This window comes from Culex quinquefasciatus, chromosome 2 (assembly GCF_015732765.1).
Source record: "Culex quinquefasciatus strain JHB chromosome 2, VPISU_Cqui_1.0_pri_paternal, whole genome shotgun sequence".
NCBI classification, from domain to species: Eukaryota; Metazoa; Arthropoda; class Insecta; order Diptera; family Culicidae; genus Culex; species Culex quinquefasciatus.
In genome coordinates this window covers 69,976,009-69,995,530 of record NC_051862.1, presented here as the reverse complement: position 1 = coordinate 69,995,530, position 19,522 = coordinate 69,976,009, and the positions used below count along the sequence as shown (strand labels likewise).

Sequence of the window (19,522 nt, the reverse complement as noted above, 5' to 3'; positions counted from 1 at the left end):
AGAGAAAAGAAATTGCGGATTAGAAATAGTAGAATACGACCGTACGCCGCCATCTCCAGTTTGGGAATGAGGGGTTTGGTAGGGGTGCACTCGGGTATATACCTTTTCGGCTTGTTGATTCGTTACCAAGGGGGGCGTTGCCAAGCGCGCGCAGCTATTTATGTTTTTCATTGCTCACGCATAGCAACGGGCGGAGTTTTGGTCGCGGTAGGCGTTGCGCTGTGCGTTGACATTTTGACAGGATGAAAATAAAAGAAACAGAAACTGGATCCGGAGGATACCTACTAAATACCACATTTTAAAGGGTCATTGAGTCCGACTAAGAAGAAACGCTCCTAGGTTCGTTCCACGAGTGTCACCTCCACCGGAATGTGATGGCATACGGCCCTAAATTATAAGGCGGGCTAACCGTACGAGCGAGCGTACGAGTGTGGCAAGTTCAGCTTCGTGTACAAGCTGAACCTCTGGTGGCCCGGCTGACCCGCCTGGAAGAGGTGCGCGTATCCGCCGATCGAACTGCTTGAGGACGAAAGCTTCCACAGGTACCGGTTCGAGTTCATGGGTTTAATCGCAGAGTTACACCGTCTGTCGGCTCATGCTCCGCCACAAGGCCAACAGATTACAAGTTTAATGAAGAAACTTTTACTAATTTTTGGTGGATTTTATTAGGAAAACCCTATGAATACATGTGGAGTTTTTTTAAAGGTCCAATAAACCAAATTTCCAGTTTTTGATTTTTGGGTTTTTTTGAAACCGCCTTGAGTCAGGGGTATTAAAAACACCCAAAAAGCAAAAACTGAAAGTTTGGTTTATGGAACTTTTTCAAAAAAAAAACTCCGGACATATTTACGTTTACTGCCAGATTTATTTTAGTGAGTTAACCCATTTACAATGTTTAGCTAGATTTTTTTCGATTGAAAAATCTACAACACGCAGATTTGTCTGTATACATCTGCTGGCAGCTCTGATGGCGTTTGCATTTTTCGTTCCTTTCGTCAGTCGCGTCTGACAACCTGTTGCGTGTGGGACGCCGTTTTCATTCGAGTTCGGTTCATTCATCTTTTTTTTACATTTTTGGTTTCGCATCATTTTTTTTGGTTGCGTTTTGATGTTTTTTGATTTTCCGCGGCCGTACCGATTCCAGCGCCTAGTTCGGAGTGTATTTCCGGTGACCGGGGGCATGTGGAAGAAATTTCGAGACCGTTTTGAGTGAAGAGAGTGCAGATCGAGTGTGAAATTTGGAATAACATTTTTTTTTTGCTTCTTGGGGTGAGAGGAGAAATCGCCGTCGTGGGTCTCGCAAGAAATGGCGACTTCGGCTGCTGCTGCTAAGGCAACGACCAAGATGAAACCAACAACAACAGCGGTCGGGGGTGCTGCGGGGTTTTTAACCGGCGGAGGTGCCGATTTGGGACCGCGGAAGGCTCCGATCGTGTCCGCCGGAACGGATCAGGACGAGCTGGACATGTTCCTGAGCGAAATTACGGTCCAGTTTGACGACGAGGTGCAAACGCTGTACGTGGGCCCAGTTGAAATAGTGGACGATGACGAGAAGAACGGCAAGAAGGGACCGCCGAAGGGAACTTCCGGCGCTGTTGCGGCAGGACCCGCCAAGGTTCAGCACCAGGGGAAGGTAAACGATGACGTCACGAAGTCGGCGACGAAAGCATCGGACGCCAACGGAGCAGAAGCGGTCACGGCAAGAAAAACAAAGCAAGCCGAGGAGGAAGGGGTGGGTGGTGCTGGTGATTCCGGTGGGAGGCAGGAGGAGAGGGTGGCCAAAGAGGTGGATTCAGCAAATGACGGCCGTCCCCATCGTTTGACAGAAGCAGTGGCAGCAAGCAGCAGCAGTTCTGTTGTTATTGATCCGAAAAACGATGGAGAAAATTGCCAGACAGAAAAAGGTGAGCGATTTTTGAAGTTTTTCAAAGGCTATTTGGGTTGTTCAACCTTGGTGAAACATTTTTGAGGCGGAGGAATGTTTAATAAAGTGGTAGGAAATTTCAATCGTAACGTTTTGGGTCATCTATGTTACTAATTAAGTGGCATAAGTTGCGAAACATTACATAAACAGTGCATTGGGAGGGTCATTTTGCTGCAATTATCCTGGAAAAATGTGTGACAACCTCTATCATGCATCACTTAAACCAGCCTTCTTTGCCAAAAAAATCAAAAACAACTAAAACATTTTAAAAAGCAACAATTTGAAAAATGAGCACACGAAAAAATTTCCGAGCCAAATTCAAGATGGAGTCGCACGGTTCTTTTAACGCACCAATACATGCACACGGCAAACATCACCTCTTTTTGGTGTTGCTCTTCTTCGCGCGGGTTCGTTTTGTATGTTGGTTTCAGGTCAGCAGGGTGAGAAATTGTGTCTGGACCACGACGAAGGTGAGGGATGAAGGATATTGTTGTTTTTGCGTTTCTACCTGGGGTGGTTTCACCTTGTCCAGGTGTAAGAGCGTTCCCCTCTTGTTGGTGTTTGTGGTGAAGCTGCATTTAGGATGACGTTGCGTCAAAAACCACGGGACTCCATGTTGGTAATTAGAGAAAAGTTAATAAAAAACGAAATTACATGAGTTTTCAACCTACAATTTTTCATTATTTTACCTCATAAACGTGTGCGTGACTACCGTGTCTACGTACATTACGTTAGCTCAATTTAATTGCATAAAATGAGCTTGGGGTAAGCAGTGGAAAACGCACGGTCGTTTTTGTGAGTGTGACGTGTTGCCTTTGTGTTGTTTCGTGACAGGGGGTCTTGCTTGAATAGGGAAGATAATTTGTGTGAATTATTCTTTGTGTCTGATTTTCGCTCTATCCATCGAGGAGGCGGTGGCGTCACAAAAATCGAGTTCGTTAAAGCCAGGGGAACAGCATCTAATTCGATCGTGCCTCTAATGTTGGCATATCATCTCACTTTAACGCTAAATTACAGTTCATAAAAAGCGTTTTCATCTGAACTAAACAGTAATATTGAATGTTTGGCCCTTTTGAAATGTTAGTCTTGATAAAAAAAAATGAAAATATTGTTTTCGAAAATCGGAAAATTCCACAAATGTTTTATATTTTAACATTGAAAATCGGACCAGTTGCTGAGATATCGACATAAGAAAATGGTAGGTTGTTTGGGTGAGACTCAGAAAACTTTTTTTTTCTGTTTTTAATCTTTGCATGGCAATATCTCAACAACGAATGGTCGTTTCAACAAAGTACAAAAAAGCAAAATATAGAGAATTCTCTCAGTTTTCCAAAAAATCAAAAATGGGCAAATATGGGCACTAGGGGAAATATACCCTTTCTAATCAAACACCTATGTTTGTCATATGAAGAGTTTGATGCTCGATTAAAGCTCCAAAAAGACTATTTAGGCTATAAACTTACCAGCAACAGCACCGCCTCAAGTAAGCACGCAAATTTATGCCGTTGACTGGCCAAAAAGATCAAATTTAATGCACTTTTGATCATAATTTCTATTTTGCGAGACCATTTCTCATCATTTTGGTGGCACACACATCCACACGCAAGATGAGAGGTTAATATCTTTTCACTTGCGCTAACGATTTAAATGCGCTCAAGATATAAAATTGCTTCCAACTACCGGCAACATGTTCTTTTGCACATTAGTTAGTCACTCACTTGAAAAATAATCCCGAAAAATGTAAATAATTAGCTAGCGCCATAAAAAAAAACAAACGCGTTAAGTCTTTTGACGTTTCAGTTTTGACTTCCCATTCCAATCGAAGGCTGAAGAAAACCTAGAAGCGAAGGCAAATAAAGAACAGAGGGTGGCCACCAACACCACCAACATGGTGATGCAGCGCCTGTTGTAGTGAGTCACTGATGCCAGGAAATTTTCTCTAAAAATGCTACTTTTGGAGTGTTTGCTTAAAATTTCATCAATTTTGGCAGCACTAAGCAGATCCAAAAGAGCGCTGGAAGAAAAGAACTAAGCTGGAAATAGGAAAATGGGCGTAGCCTAATGCACTCGACTCATTAGAATGCATTTTGGAAAGATTTTTTTTTAAATGCTTGTAATAGGAATAGCAGAACTATTATTAAAAGTGAAAAAAAAAACAGAAATGTTAACAAAAAGTTTCTCTACTCGTTGGTGTACTTGGTGTACTCCAGATCATTCAAACACGACCGCTTATTAGGCTTAAAATGGGTATATTTCCCCTAATTTAAGAAAATAATAACTGTGACTATTGAAAAAAAAGTTACCTAAAAATGGCTATAACTTAAAAACTGTGCACTTTATCAAAATTTCACTAAAGCACTTTTTGATTGCAAATTCGATTTTACATCGAAAATGAAGTTGAAAATTTTTTGCGACCAATATTTCTATTTTTCGAAAAAAAATTAAAGATAGTGTTTTTTTTTTGCAAATCAAGTTTTAGTGACAAAAAGTGAAATTAAAAATCACCAATTTTTTTTACCGTGTATCATTTTTTTCAGTGTAGTCCATATCCATACCTACAACTTTGCCGAAGACACCAAATCGATCAAAAAATTCCTTCAAAAGATACAGATTTTTGATTTTTCACATATCATTTTGGTATGGACAGCTGTCAAATTTGTATGGAAAATTATATGGACAAACTAATGAAGCAAAATAGCTTCTTTGGGCATACTGAAGGCACCAAAAAAGTTTCAATCGGATTAAAAAATACAAAATAAAATCGAAAATCTATTCTATTGTTTTGAGATTGTTGAGTATGTAGTGCAGTAATGCTTGTGTCCCTCAACGGAAAAATACCCGCAAAGTGTATTAATGATTTAAAAAAAAATCTTTTTTTTTCAGATCTGATAGAACCTACGCTAGAAAAGACACCCGCCAAGGTCGCGTCCATCGCACTTGCCGCAAAGCCAACGGCCATAATCTCGCCAAGCACAAAGCGCAAATCGCCGACGCAACCGGAAGAGGAAGAACCAGCTGCACCCCGAAACCCCACCACCCACCAGTCGCAGCGAATAAGCAAGCGACTAAAGTTGACACAACCAATCAAGGAGGAAGCCATCAAATCGGCACCACTTCCGGAGAAAACCGAGCAGGAAGATCGCACCGAGTCGATCGGCGAAGAGGACAATCCACCGCCGGAAGGTGAGCTGATCGTGCCGGACGTGCTACCTGGGCAGCCACAGCAGGAGGAGGAGGAAGAGGCGCAGGTCGTGTACGAGGTGGTTGTACCGTACGACAAGGACTCCTCGCCGGCCGGAAGCGATAGCGGGATTGAGAACGAAGGCGCCGAGCAGCTGAGCAAGGCTGCTGTGTTGGAGGTGCTGCCAGCACAAGAAGAAAACGACGACGACGGCGAGACTGTTGTTGAACACATTCCAGAGGATTTGACTGAGCAGCAGGAGAGCGAGAATACTCAACAGGAGGAGGAGGCCCCGGATGAGGGTAAGGGCGGTCGCGTGATCAAGTGCGCGAAATGTGTAATGTCCTTTAAGCACGTGTTGTGGTACAAGAAGCATCTGATGAATTACCACGGGATCGATTTGAGCAACATTGCTCACTTTCTGTCGAACCTGCAAACGCTGGACGAGGGCATCCAGGGTGGGGAGGGCCAGGACGATGTCGAGGAAGAGTATGCGGATTTCCAGCTGGAAAAGACTGGCCAGGAAGAGGGCGAAACAGTGAATGAAACCGAAAAGACTGACAGCAGCCAGCAGCTACAAGCGGATGGCGTCGCTAGATTGCGTCAAGAGCAGGAAGCAACTCCCTCAACTCCGAGTCCCAACACACTGCAAATGTACCCGGAGGTCAAGCTGTCGACGAGTGGCAAGTCCAAGCAGCAGCAGCAGCAACAACAGCAGACTCGACGACGCAAGGAGAAGCATGTTCCCATCAACGCGGACGCCGATATGAAGATCAAGCACGAGTTCGTGGCATCTTCGCCGGCTTCGTCGACGATGGTTCAGTCGGACGAATCTGCCAGCGGTTCGCAGCCTTTGCTCGACAACGTGTTTGTGGTGAAATATCTTGAGCAGGCAGCATTCATGGCCGGAGCACCCAATTCGAACGTCCTGCTCGGGTTGCCCGATGGCCAAGGAAAAAGCAACAAGCAAAACTCAAAACTGGCCGATCCGCTGGCGACCGATGGCTCCGAAGACACGGACGGGTTAACTCCGTATGAGCGGGCCAAAATCGTGACCTTGCCGACGGAAGACGGGCCACAGTTTACCTGTACCGTTTGCGAAGCGGTCTTCGACGAGCGTCAAGCCGCCCAGGATCACGTCAACTTCGTCCACAAGGACGTGAAGCGGCGCAGCTGCCCCCACTGTGGTCGCACCTTCACCCAAACCGGAGATCTGACACGACACGTGCGCATCCACACCGGCATTCGGCCCTTCAAGTGTCCCTACGAGGGCTGCTCGTTGGCGTTCATTTCGTCCGGCGATCTGCACAAACACGTCCGCCGCCACCAGCAGAACGTCCCGAAGCCGCACGTTTGCGGCACCTGCGGCAAAAGTTTCGAGCGCAACTTTGACCTCAAACGGCACAGCTCGATGCACGCGATGGACGATCCGAACTTTACCGGGTTTGGCTGCGAGCTGTGCGGGAAGGTTTTCGCTCGGAAGGTAAGTTTCGAACAAGTCCAACTTTTCCGTTTCGTGTTTTCATATGCTCCTCCTCTCTCCCCGTTCCAGGACCAGTACCGCGCCCACACGTACCGCCACATCGGCTATAAGCCGCACAAGTGCCAGCAGTGCGGCAAGAGCTTCTCGGACTCGTCCAACTTTGCCAAGCACCAGAAGACACACGAGATGGACGGGCTCATCCTGATCTGCGACCACTGCAACAAACCGTTCAAGAACAAAACTGGCATCTCCAAGCACGTGCTGCACTGCAAGTACAAACACAAGAAGCAGCAGGACGGAAACGCGGAGAAAACGCCGCGGAAAAAGTACGTCAAGAAGGAGGTCGATTCGTCGATTGAGATTGGCGAGACGAGCCTGCAGGCGCACTGCTAGGGCGATCGAACCTGCTCTCGTCCCCTCATTTTTTTAGGTTTTATCAGAGCACAGTGTGGAGCAGCTTACTTAATATAATTTCTCGGTTTACTGTCGGTGGTATTTTCCAACTTTATGTTTTAGTTTTAGGTGTGTGTTTTTTGGATTGATTTTTTTCTCCAAGCTCGCATATTTTGTATTTATATTTTTTTTCTCGATATAAAAAAGCAAAATCTTAATGATACGATCAGCAATAAATGGATATTTAATGAGGAAACCGAATCATGATATACGCAACAATTTCCAAGAAATGTAAAATTTCCCTGCTAAGGCATCTTTTACTAAGTTAAATATCATTTCCTAATCGTATAAATAGCGCAGAGACAAGAACACATAAACAAAAATAACTACATCATGAAAACAAACATTATCAAGTAGAAAGTACTGGCAAACTCTAAACAGCACCCGCACGTTACAAAAATTGACATGCTGAAGTTGGGAAACATATGTGGAAATACAAAGTAAAAGTAGTGGTTTATTCTTTGTAGTAATAAACGATCATTAATCTAAAAAGCGAAGGTCTTTTAATTTTATAAATATCACAACAAAACCAAAATCATTACAATATTTTAATCAACCTTCTGCTACCAATTTTGTACCGTTTTCAAAAATGATTTTTCATTACTGTCCCAGCTACCCTAGAGGTTTTTTTTTATTAAAATCAGAAATAAAAAATAAATAAATACCAACATAAACATTATTCAACTGCTTTCTAGTCTGCTTTTCATTGCAACTTTCGTTATATTTGTGAAATCACGATTGTTGAAATTTGCATTTATCTTGATTAGTTTATGTTTGTTTTTGGTGGTATTTGGCCTACTCTACCTCCTCCTATCATTACATTTTGCCTATCTAATTTTTTCATGTTTTTACAGTAACTTTTTCAATTTTTTGCATGTTTTTCACATTTTCTGCTATAAAATGGAACCATTATCATTTAAATTGTAAATGAATGCGTAGAGGCATAGTCTGGGGCACTAGAAAAATTACTGCATACTTCTTTTTACTTAAAATATAGGAAATGTTAGTAAAAAACGTTACTTAATCCACCCTTAGGTGGTTGGCGCCTTCCTCACATTAAGGGTGCTATCCAAAATGCAAAAAGTGCATAAATAACTCTGAAGTGCTTATAACTTTTGATAGGGTTGTCAGATCTTCAATGTTTTGGAAGCGTTGGAAAGGTCTTTTGAATACCTATCCAACGATACGTCACATGAGAGATCCGGACAGCATTTTCATCAAAATATCTGAGATCCGGCCTCGAAAAAGTGCGTAAACAACACTTAAGTGCTTATAACTTTTGATAGGATTGTCAGGTCTTCAATGTCTTGGACGCGTTGGAAAGGTCTTTTAAATACCTTTCTGAAAATGTACAGCATTACAAAAATCACACTTTTTACAATCTTCCGGACTTTTGCTAAAATCTTTTTTTTAGCATAACTTTTGAAGTACTTAACTAAACTGCATAATTTGATCAACATCCCATCACACACACAGACATTTGCTCAGAATTTGATTCTGAGTCGATAGGTATCTATATACGAAGGTGGGTCTAGAAGGTCTAATTGAGAAGTTCATTTTTCGAGTGATTTTAAAGCCTTTCCTCAGTAACGTGAGGAAGGCAAAACACAGCCAAAGTTGACCCCTAAAAAAATTACATTTTTAAAAACATTGGCAAAGTCACATAAAACAAGTCAAACTTCCAATCCTAAAATTTTCCAAAATTTTAAAAGTTCTTCTTTCCAATGCTTTTTGAAAACCAAAATTTGGTTGAAAAATTGATTTTTGGCGATTTTTTTTTAAATCGAAGCCCGTCTAGAGGCGGGGTTGGGTTGTAGAGGGTTAATGAAAATTTTAAAGTTGTATTAAAATTGATTTTATTTATTTATTTTTTAAATATATTTTAGAAAGGGTGACACAAACTTTGTAAAAGTGTGTAATTATTTTTTTTAAATTTTGTGCAATCCTTAAGGATTTTTCGAAAATTATTCCTCCAATTTTAATAAAATTTCCATATAAATATTTGATGAAAATTACTCTTTTTAACCTTTCTGTAAGTTTTTTTTATAGTTTTTTCTTACTCTTGCTAGTGCCTTAGTTAAAGAAATAATAGTTCCTAAATGGATTATGATGCAACACACAGCTGTAAGGAACTCCAAAACTCTGTTATGCACTTCAAAATAACTCATTGTATCTTGATTATTCACCAATAAAACCGAATTGAATTGAATTGAATTAACCACATTTAAACCTGTTACGAAACGTGTTCGAATAGGCATAAACTTAACCTTAATTTCCAGGAATTTTAAAATCACTTAACGTGAAGACATCCATCATTGCCAAGATTTTTTGTTCAAAGATATAAATTTTGTGTCCCTTTCTTGGTCCCTTTCAATATTTTGACAAAATTTCTTCTACAAGTTCTTTATAATAGTGCCCTGCACATGCTGATTCCCTTTGGTAACGATAATCCTTGCAAAGTTATGGAAATCGTCATTAATCAATGGTTGCCAACTAGGACGTCAGTGATTGTAGCACAACATTATATAAATTTTGAAACACATTTGATTTAGATCAAAAAAGTTCCTTCAGTGGCTTCAAGAAGGCAAAAACCGGCACATGCTGATTCATTTTGGTGCAGAAATTCGTTAAATTGAATTCAATACAGAGCATTTTAGATCGATGATCAATTTTCTTTGAAAATGATCAACGGCTTCACCTTAAAGATGCAATGATCATCTAAAATAAGTCCTTGGGCTACAAAAAATAACCTCGCGGGCCACGTTTGGCCCGCAGGCCTTACTTTGGTCACACCTGGGTTAGGTCGTTAGCTCAGAACAAGGGTAGGACTCGTCTCCGAGGGTAAAAACCTGCCCCGGTAGGGTCACCGATCGGCACTAGGACTCACAATCCAAAGGTCGTCAGTTTGAATCCCGCAGGTGAATGGGAGCTTAGATGTATAAAGAGGTTCGGATTCTTCCCAAATTAAATAACAGTTCCGTCACTGATTAACATTAGTTTATTGGATAGAAACGTTGACGAATGCAAGAACTACTTCCGCCCCTAGAACTAGTTGTCATAGTAGGTAAGCCGGAACGACCGTTCATTGTCCTTCCGCAGCGTGTCGTGCATCTTGCCGATATCCTCGAGCCGGTTCGCGATTCCGGACGTCGACGATTCGATCCACTGCAGCGAGTTCATGTGGGCGTTCAAAATCTTTCCAATCTGCACCAAGGGGTCACTCGGATCGGAGTACTTGTTGGACTCGTTGAGGTGCTCGATCACTTCCTTCAGGTCCTCGGACATTTGCTTCAGCTGCGAGTCCAGCGTTTCCGCCATCGAGTACGTCTGGCCGCGCTCGATGTCCACCTGGACGATTTTCGAGAGTTCTTCTTCGAGCGGGATTATGCACTCTTCGAGTTCCGTGTGCTGCGCGGTAATGAATTCCAGCTCCTGTTCCATGGCGACCTGTTCGGCCTTGACCTTGTCGACAGCATCGTTGAGAGCGATGATTTTTTCGCCATTTCCAAGAAGGAGTTTGTCCCAAGCGTTGACCTGAGTGGCCTGGTTCGTAAACAGCTTCTCCTGCTCCTCCAGCTCCAGTGTCCACTTGTTGATGAACTCTTCCAGCTGGCAAAAGTTGAGCTGCTGCGCACCGGAAACCGCCGTCGACTGGGTCGTTTGAGTTGTCGTGGTCAAATTGACGGCCGGTTGGGCCGCGGAATCTGCCGGTTTTGGGGCCGCAAAACTACCCAGCGTAAGTTGGCTGGTCGTGGCCGCAGGAATCGCCGCCGTTGCAGGGGCCACCGGTGCAGCTGTAGGAGCATTAGTGGCGGCCGGAGTAGCCGCTGCGGTGGCGCCAAGACCACCCCCGAAGGACAGCGTCGGAGCGGAAGTTGCCGTGCTGCCGAAGCTGAAACCGGTGCTAGCGGACGATGCCGCAGGGGCGGCGGCTGGAGCGCCCAGTGTGGGGGCAGCTGCCGCGGTGCTGGTGGCAGGAAGACCGAACGTGAAACTCATTGCTGGATGTGCTGGTTGCGGGACACCGGAGGAATTTTAAGCGCGATTTACTCGTCGAAGCACCACAAACAGAACAAACGTTTTCCGAGACAGAAGAGTCGTGAAATGTCAAACACAACAGGGTGGTTCGTAGAAACAAACAAAAAAAAGGTTCATATCCAATGAGCAATGATTCTTGCCACAGAGGAACAGATGAGCGATGAGCTAGTTAAATAACATGGCACAGCATGTAATTCCATCGTGCGTCTATTTTTGGCATATTAGCACATTCAAGCTTTCAAAGTATTTCAATTAAAATAGTGAAGATCGGCGATTCTTGTGGAAACAGGGCCGAAACCTTAATCTGTAAAACATATAATATTTGGCAGGTTATTGATTCGGTCCTACAACAAACCACCCACTTTAACGTACAGATTGAATCCAGGGTGGCCAATCAAGTCGGGAAATCGGGAAAGTCGGGAAAAAGTCGGGAAAATGTGATTTTTTGTCAAAAAGTCGGGAAAAGTCGGGAATTCTGAGCATACTTGTTTGAAAATTATTTTTCAACTTTTGAACAATTTTAAAATTGAAGTCACTCATTTCTGCTTTAGTAACTTTCTTTAAATTTAAGGTTCTTTTGACTATTTCAATATATTTAAGTATTGAAAAGCTGTTTCAAACATTCAAAATCTTAATGAATATTGGGGTCTTTGACACAGATTTTCATAATATTTTTCTATGAATCAAATGATCGCTATTATTTTTTGTTCATTAGACAAGAGGTAAAGTCAATGAAAATCTAATATAAAAATAAATTCTAATAGATTCTATTTAATTTTGTCACATAAATTGAATATTTGAAAACAGATTCCAAATTGAATGTGGCAATGTTTTTTTTTTGTAAATATTATTAATTGTTTAACTAAATTCATTAAGTAATTTAAAATATGTATTTTTTCCAAATGTTACCCTTGAACTTTTTTTTGTAAGTATGGGTAAATTACCTACCATAAATAAAGCTTTATTTTCAGTTTTCGGAAAACTTAACTATCGCATAAAATCCAAAATAGAAAAAAAAACTACGTTTTTAAAACATAAAGAAAATTTTGAAATTGCAAAAAAAATCAAGGAAATTTTGAGTTTTTTGCAATCAAATTGTTTAAAAAAATAGTCTCATCAAACATTTTGCTTAAAAAAAGTGGGAAAACAACAATCATATCAAACTGAATTTTTATTGAAAAAACAAACAGTTAAATACTGACCACTAGATAATTTAGCATTGATTAGAAAATTCAATATCAAAAATTACAAAATTAAAAAGGTAACTTGGCAAAAACGTTTTGTTATGAATACCTTGACATTTTTCTAAATCCTTTAAATGAATAATAACAGCAATTATGTTTGAATCATTCTTTGATTTAAAATGATGATGAAGTTTAAAAAATAGGATCGAGATTTTAAGTTCAGTTATCTTTAACTTTTCGTCATTTCCAGTTGAAACGAAGTATCAAAAACTATACGTTTGCCAATTTAAAAAATAACATGGAAGTTTTAAGTATTGTTGAACTTTCGATTATTTTCTCAAAGACTAATTGTTTGTGTTTCTACTCTGAATCATAATAATGAAATTCAATTTTTGAAGTTTTTTTATTTGTTGGTTAATTTCTGTAATTACAAAAATGCCTATATTTGGATTTTTTTTTAAATTCATTGAGAATTTTTTTTTCGGTGGTTAATATTGACTTTTTTATAGAAAGTTTTTTGTTTGAAATCATTATTTAGATAACAAATGCCTATTATTTGAGCATTCTGGAAAAGTCTGGAAAAAAGTCGGGAAAAAGTCGGGAATTTGAAAATGGAATTTGAGGTGTCACCCTGAGATTGTCAAGTCTTGACAATCTGTACTTTAACGCCCCATAGATTTTTTGGGGTTTCTATTTCAACTTTCTGTTTGAACCTAGGAGTCGGAAGGCTAGAGCACTCAACTCTTTTTTACTCCTCCTTCCACCCCAGGATTCGAACTGTCGATCTTTGGATTGCGAGCAATTGCGAGTCCAACCGCCGACGAGCAGGAGCAGGCTTGGTTTGGTGGGTTGTTTGTACTTATGGGCAGCGGTAAACGCACTTCATGAACCGGTCAAGAAAAAACAACTGATTTTAAATTTCACTTCAAAAATAAAAATAAGTTTTAAATAATCCGATAATCCTAATAACTTAAGTCTCTATAATAGAAACTTTCGGATGATTTCTCTTTACAATTTTTCATAAAATCTTTTCTTCAAATACAGATTACACTCAAACTCCGATGGTTTGACACCAACTGTTGTGAAACGAACGGGATCACTTTTTAGTTTTACACCCTTTCTACACGGAGTTCACACACACTACCAAACGTTTGTTTTGATAGTGTGCGTGAGCGCCGTGTAAAAAGTGACAGTTCGTCACTTTTTAGTTTGACTTTGACCAACCGATGGGGATCAAACAAACCGGGGGTTGAGTGTTCTGTAAAACCAAAATAAAAATCTGAAAAATGCTCATTTTTAGGATTCTATGACAATTTCCGGAATTCCATTTCCCGGAATGGACATTATCCGGAATGGACGTTTTCCGGAATGGTCATTATCCGGAATGGACGTTATCCGGAATGGACATTATCCGGAATGAACGTTATCCGGAATGAAATTTCCCGGAATGGACGTTTCCCGGAATGGACATTTCCCGGAAAAATGATGTTTTTTTTATATTACCTGATGTGACAATGAATTGGTTTGACCTAGTCACATTTAATGAACTCGATATTTTGACAACAATATGAATGATAAATACATGAATGATAAAAAAGAAAGTGAAATGTTCGGACACGAACAATAGAAGCAAGCGTTGACTACTGAACCAATACTTTATTAACCACCACGAGATGTAACAATGTAGATCGATAGATATTAGACAAACACTAGATGTTTTAACATTCTTTCAATGTGATGTTATGTAAGAATTTTCCTTTCTTTTGTTAATCAGTTGACTTTTGTGACTAAATTCTTCCAAATTTTACCATAAAGCAGAATGATTATTTTCAAAGAAGGGAAAACCTCTAGAAAATAAAAAGCTTTCAGAAGATCAAAGTACAATGTGTATTTTTTTGAGGTTTTCCCTTCTTTGAAAATAAAATCATCACTGTAATGTTAAATGTTATTTATTCTTGCCATAAAAAGTTTTTTCTTATATTAAATGTAAAAAACTTTTACCTATACAACGATTTTGTTCCAGAAATGCATGGTAGTATCAACAACTTTTTAACTTTTAAATTAAAAAGTTTGAACTTTCTACGAATATTCACCAACGCGAACTTTTAATCCAACGAACGGTCTTTTTAAATTTGGAGTATTTTTTCTTTGTGTGTACATTGATTTTCTGAATGCTTTTTTTTAGAGGATTTCCCTTCCTTAAAAAAAATCTTCTTTTTAGTGCAGAGTTCCTTAACCAAAAACTAGTTGAAATTTAGTAGAATTAACAAAAAAAGGGAAAATTCTTACATAAAATCCCATTACTTTGATAAAGGATCGTGTATTTTTAAAGAAGGGAAAATCTCAAGAAAAAAAGCTATCAGAAGATCAAAGTATAATGTGTATTTTCTTGAGGTTCTCCCTTCTTTAAAAATCCACGATCTTTAATCGATGTGATGGAATTTCGTGTAAGAAATTTCCCTTCTTGGGTGAAGCAGTTGATTTTTGTGACTAAATTCTACCAAATTTTATTATAAAGCAGAATGATTATTTTCAAAGAAGGGAAAACCTCTAGAAAATAAAAAGTTTTTCAGAAAATCAATGCGTAATGTGTACTTCCCTGAGGTTTTTCATTCTTTAAAAATACACTCAAGCTATTTGTTTTCTTGACAGGACACATTACACATTGATTTTCTGAAAAGCTTTTTATTTTCTTGAGGTTTGCCCTTCTTTGAATACCAACTAAAAATTGGTAGAATTTATTCACAAAGTCAACTGACTAACAAAAGAAGGACAAATTCTTACATAACAAAACATTGAAAGAATGTTAGAAACATCTAGTGTTTGTCTAATATCTATCGATCTATATTGTTACATCTCGTGGTTGTTGATAAAGTATTGTTTCAATAGTCAACGCTTGCTTCTATTGTTAGTGTCCGAACATTTCACTTTTTTTTATCATTTATGTATTTAGCATTCATATTGTTGTTAAAATATCGAGTTCCTTCAATGTGATTAGGTCAAGCCAACGGGGTACAAACTAAATAATTCTTAACCACAAGTAAGCGAGTAGGCAAGATTCCATTCATTCTCATATCAGGTAATATAAAAAAAAACTAATTTTCCGGGAAATGTCCATTCCGGGAAACGTCCATTCCGGGAAATTTCATTCCGGATAACGTCCATTCCGGATAATGTCCATTCCGGATAACGTCCATTCCGGATAATGTCCATTCCGGAAAACGTCCATTCCGGGAAATGGAATTCCGGAAATTGTCATAGAATCCATTTTTAGATAACTGCTTCAGATTTAATCCTTCTTTCACAGGAATCTTGTTCTAAAAAAAATGGCTTTTTTATAATCAGGTAACTCAAACTAGTTTTAGTTTTGCGCCATTAAAATTCTAGTTCCACGTGTTCGTGAAAAACAGTAAGTTTGCTCCGCTTAGATTTTATAACACCTTCCACAGGACATTTGCATGGCGGTGCCGAGTTGTATACGTGTTCGTATCACCGACCGGACACAGGACGAACGGTAAAAAAGCAGCACGAATCACACGAGTGTTGACCGTTGGCCGAACCGGACGTGTTTTTCTATCTTGAATCCTCGCGCAGGTTGCGCCGCGCCTTGAACAACCTGTTGTTAAAATTCGTGAAGATCTCCTCATTCCCCTTTTCGAAAGTGTGGTTGGTCGGTGGAGGTTGCGTGTCCTTGTCCTCACACGCCCCGGTGCGGCGCAACTGGACACGCTATAGGTGACCACGTGTGCGTGTGTGGTGGAAGTCCTTTTTATGGCAGTACACTGCACTGTCTGTCGGTCATTCTTGAGTAATCGTTCGCGTAGTACGGATCAACGGTAGGTTTTCCATCCGAAAAAAAAAACATATTTCCTACCAATACAACACAAAATAAGGATAATTGTGTGGTCCCGAAGGGGAACGAGGCAGTAAGCTCAAGGTTGAAGGAAAATATCGTTACACGGTTGAAAATGTGGCCTAGATAGTGCTGCCGAAGTGAGGTTAAGTGCATTTCATAACGGATTGCATACATTTAGGGTGTCAGTCAGTGTGGAAAACCCCGATGATGTGTGGTGCCGGCGAATGAATTTTTGAAGCACGGAAGAAAAAAACCCTTGACAAATTAGTGAAGTGAAGTTGAAAAAGGAAGTGGCGGAATCAGTTCGACTCCGATTAGCCTAAATACGTTAGGGCTACTTTGCTGTTAGTTGAACCAGGACGACGTAAGTTTTCGAGGGTGGGTGGTGCAAGTGTACCTAATTATTATTCAGATTTATGTCGGCTGATTTCCTACTTTTTGGTTGCATACCTGATTGGATGTCGCACTGTGTGCTGCTGCTTGCGTTTGCGTTCTTTTGAAAGATGTTCTTAGAGTTTTGGTTGTTTTTCTGTTGTCCCGAACTGTATTCAGAACTGTCACCAAACTAAAAAGTAAAAATTGAATTAATTCATAAAAAAAACTGTTGGGTTATACAGTCCAGATTCGATTATACGAATCATAATTATTATTTTTATTTATTATTTTCTTTTCCTTATCATTAAATTCGAATGTCAATTCCTAGTTAAATTAATCAATTCCTAGTTAATGATTATCTTTTATATTACCAAATGAATATTATAGTTTTTTTCACAACCAACAGGTTGGCCGCCATCTTGGATTGAATATTCCAAATTACATTGATAGATTTTTGGTGTTTTTTAGATTTCAACGTGATTTGAAAATTTGTTAATGCTGTTGCGAATGTTCTTGTAGTTAAAAAGGAAGACACTAGTGGTTGTTACTAGCAATAGTGGCCGACAGCTATAAAGTAAACTTCGTTTGTTGTAAAAAAAAATCGAAGAACTTCAAATTGGGTGAATTGGGTACTAAAGCCCTATGTAAATTTTGATGTACAACGATTAAAAACACGCTTAAAAACCATTTCTGAACACTTTTTGTTATTTTAATGCTAAAAAAAAGCTGACAACACAACATTTTTCGATGGATCAACTATGGTCTCCTGGGAAAGAGCTGTCAAGTAGGACCTTTTCTGTCAAAAAGGACCGCGAGGTTAATTTTTTAAAATTGATTTAAAAATCCATGTTAAACTCTTTGTGGTCGTACAAAGGGTCATTGTACTCAGGAAAAATAAGCTTTATCGATGTAAACAATAATATAAGCAATCTAAGTTCACCCAACTAATGGAAAAATCGCACGATTCCTCATGTAGTCTTCTTGGAAGTCTTTGTGTTGGTATTGTTCTATTTTTTTTATTAGTAAATCAATTAATAGCTACACTAGTTTACAACATTTCCGACCTTGGCAATAACAATTTCCGTGGGGCAACAAAAACTGACTTAAATTGAAATTATCATTTACAAAAGTTGTAAAATAAATTTTAAACCATTCAGAATAAAAACTTTGTACAAGACTTTTTGAGCCTTTGTAAATCAAATTTAAGAAGTGGTTATTTACAAACAAACTGGAAATAAAAAACCAAATGTGGAAGTTTAATGACTAAGTTATAGGGCCGAAGCAAATATTTAAAAAAGTTTTTGTCCCTCGGCCCTGGCCGAGGTCCAAGGGGGGGGGGGGGGGCAAAAAAAAAATTTAAATAACAAGCCATAGTCTTCACATTTAAATGAAAAAAGTGTTTTAAAGTGCATTTTACACTAGTTCAGTTGTTTTACAATCATTAGTTTTCAAAAAATCTAAGATCTGACAAAAACAAAAATTGTATCGAAAAAAAAGATTTGGCATCGAAAATTTTCAAAAGATCTTAAGATTTTTTAATAAACCCAAACATGCTAAAAATGATTTTAAACGCAGAAGAATGTATTTTAATTTGATTTTAGCTGGTTGCACTTGAATTTTCATTGAAATTTTGAAGTTTATTGTAAAAATTTTTTTTGCCCCCTGATTTTTCGGGCCAATTTTGAAGGGGGGAGGGGGGGTGACAAAAACTTTTAAAAATATTTGTACCAGCCTAACCGATTAAATAAAATAAATGTAATTTGCTGGAATATTTCATCCTTTTTTTCCTACGACATCAAATACACGATTAAGGCACATCTATCTTGCATCGAATTCATTAACCTTGCTGAAAGATGACAAAAATGATGATTTTGAAGATGAGATTTTTGCATATATGTAACCAGCATCGGGATCAATTATCAGCTTTTTATACCAAGGGAGGTGGGGCAACTCAGCCTTGAAATTTGAATAATCTAAATTTGATATTAAATAAAATACTGTTTTTTCGAACTAAAAAATCGCCAAAAATCTATTTTTCAACCAATTGATCTCTAAAAACGCATTGGAAAGAAGAACTCATAAAATTTTAGAACATTTTAGGGATGGAAGTTTGACTTTGGCAATGTTAAAAAAAAATTTTTTTGGGGGGCAATTTTGGCTGTGTTTTAAACTTACATTTTCTATGTTTTAGGTGAAAAGAATGTAGTAATTTTTGTAGTGTCCCAGACTATGCCTTTACGCATTTTTTTTCAATTTAAATGATAATGGTGCCATTCTAGAGCAGAAAATGTGAAAACATGCGAAAAATTGTAAAGTGATTGTCGAAATATGAAAAAAATAGAAAGGCAAAAACTATAGTTTTTTTTTGAATAGGTCGTTTAAAAAAACTCTAGAAATGTAATGATAGGAGGTGGTAAAATATGCCAAATACTACTAAAACAAAGATAAGTGCAAATTTAAACACTAAAAATAAAACAAGAAAAAACATAAAACAAGAGAAGTAAAGTTTTTTGGTGGAACAAAGGTTGCCCAAAATGACCTCCTGAACACGGTAAAATTAAAAAAAAATCGAAAAAAATTGGCCAGCTGAATGTTAAAAAACAGTTGATACGTATATAAAACAAAAACTAACTAATAAATAAGTTAGTAGGTAGGGTTTTGACTTTTTGCGTTTTGTTAGGAAAAGTTCCTAATGCTCTTCTACGTACCTATAAAGATATTCTTTCTATTCACAGAAGAAACGAACTCCGCTACCTTTCCTGGTCGAAACCTATTTTGACTGTCGACGTGAACTCTTATGTTGTGTCTCGTCGCACCAACTTATTATTTACCTACTAATTTGAATAAATTACCGCCGTCAGAAACCATTCTCGGTTGGGTTGTCGTAGAACCTGGTTTGGGTGTTCCAAAAATAAATAGGACACAAGTCACCACAAAATGTCGACTGCATGTGGAAGAGGACACAAAGCCGTTCGGAAATGACCTTCCCGAATGACAGGGGAGTTGAAAAGGATTGTGGGACCATCTC

General features: G+C 38.9%; 4 protein-coding genes across 10 annotated transcripts in view; 2 read left to right on the top strand and 2 right to left on the bottom strand.

Moving 5' to 3' along the window:
* The window catches only part of LOC119767962 (zinc finger protein Xfin-like), a 62,873-nt gene that overhangs the window by 1,194 nt on the left and 42,157 nt on the right, over window positions 1–19,522 (bottom strand). The gene's annotated exons all lie outside the window — the stretch shown is intronic.
* Window positions 995–7,533, top strand: LOC6035915. The gene is made up of 3 exons (XM_038258056.1): window positions 995–1,904; window positions 4,808–6,588; window positions 6,658–7,533. The coding sequence occupies exons 1-3, from the start codon at window positions 1,307–1,309 to the stop codon at window positions 6,979–6,981; spliced, it is 2,703 nt and encodes a 900-aa protein (XP_038113984.1). The 5' UTR covers window positions 995–1,306; the 3' UTR covers window positions 6,982–7,533.
* Window positions 10,022–11,152, bottom strand: LOC6035982 (nuclear pore glycoprotein p62). Its single transcript, XM_001845969.2, has one exon. The coding sequence runs from the start codon at window positions 11,038–11,040 to the stop codon at window positions 10,090–10,092; it is 951 nt and encodes a 316-aa protein (XP_001846021.1). The 5' UTR covers window positions 11,041–11,152; the 3' UTR covers window positions 10,022–10,089.
* LOC6050648 (kinesin-like protein KIF12) overlaps window positions 15,814–19,522 on the top strand; it is a 44,934-nt gene continuing 41,225 nt past the window's right edge. For 3 of the 6 annotated variants that reach the window (XM_038258061.1, XM_038258063.1, XM_038258057.1), the window contains exon 1: window positions 15,814–16,483. The gene's annotated coding sequence lies outside the window, so the exon portion shown is untranslated. Of the gene's footprint in view, window positions 16,498–19,522 lie in introns of all 6 variants that reach the window. The other 3 variants (XM_038258062.1, XM_038258059.1, XM_038258058.1) reach the window with 2 other exon arrangements.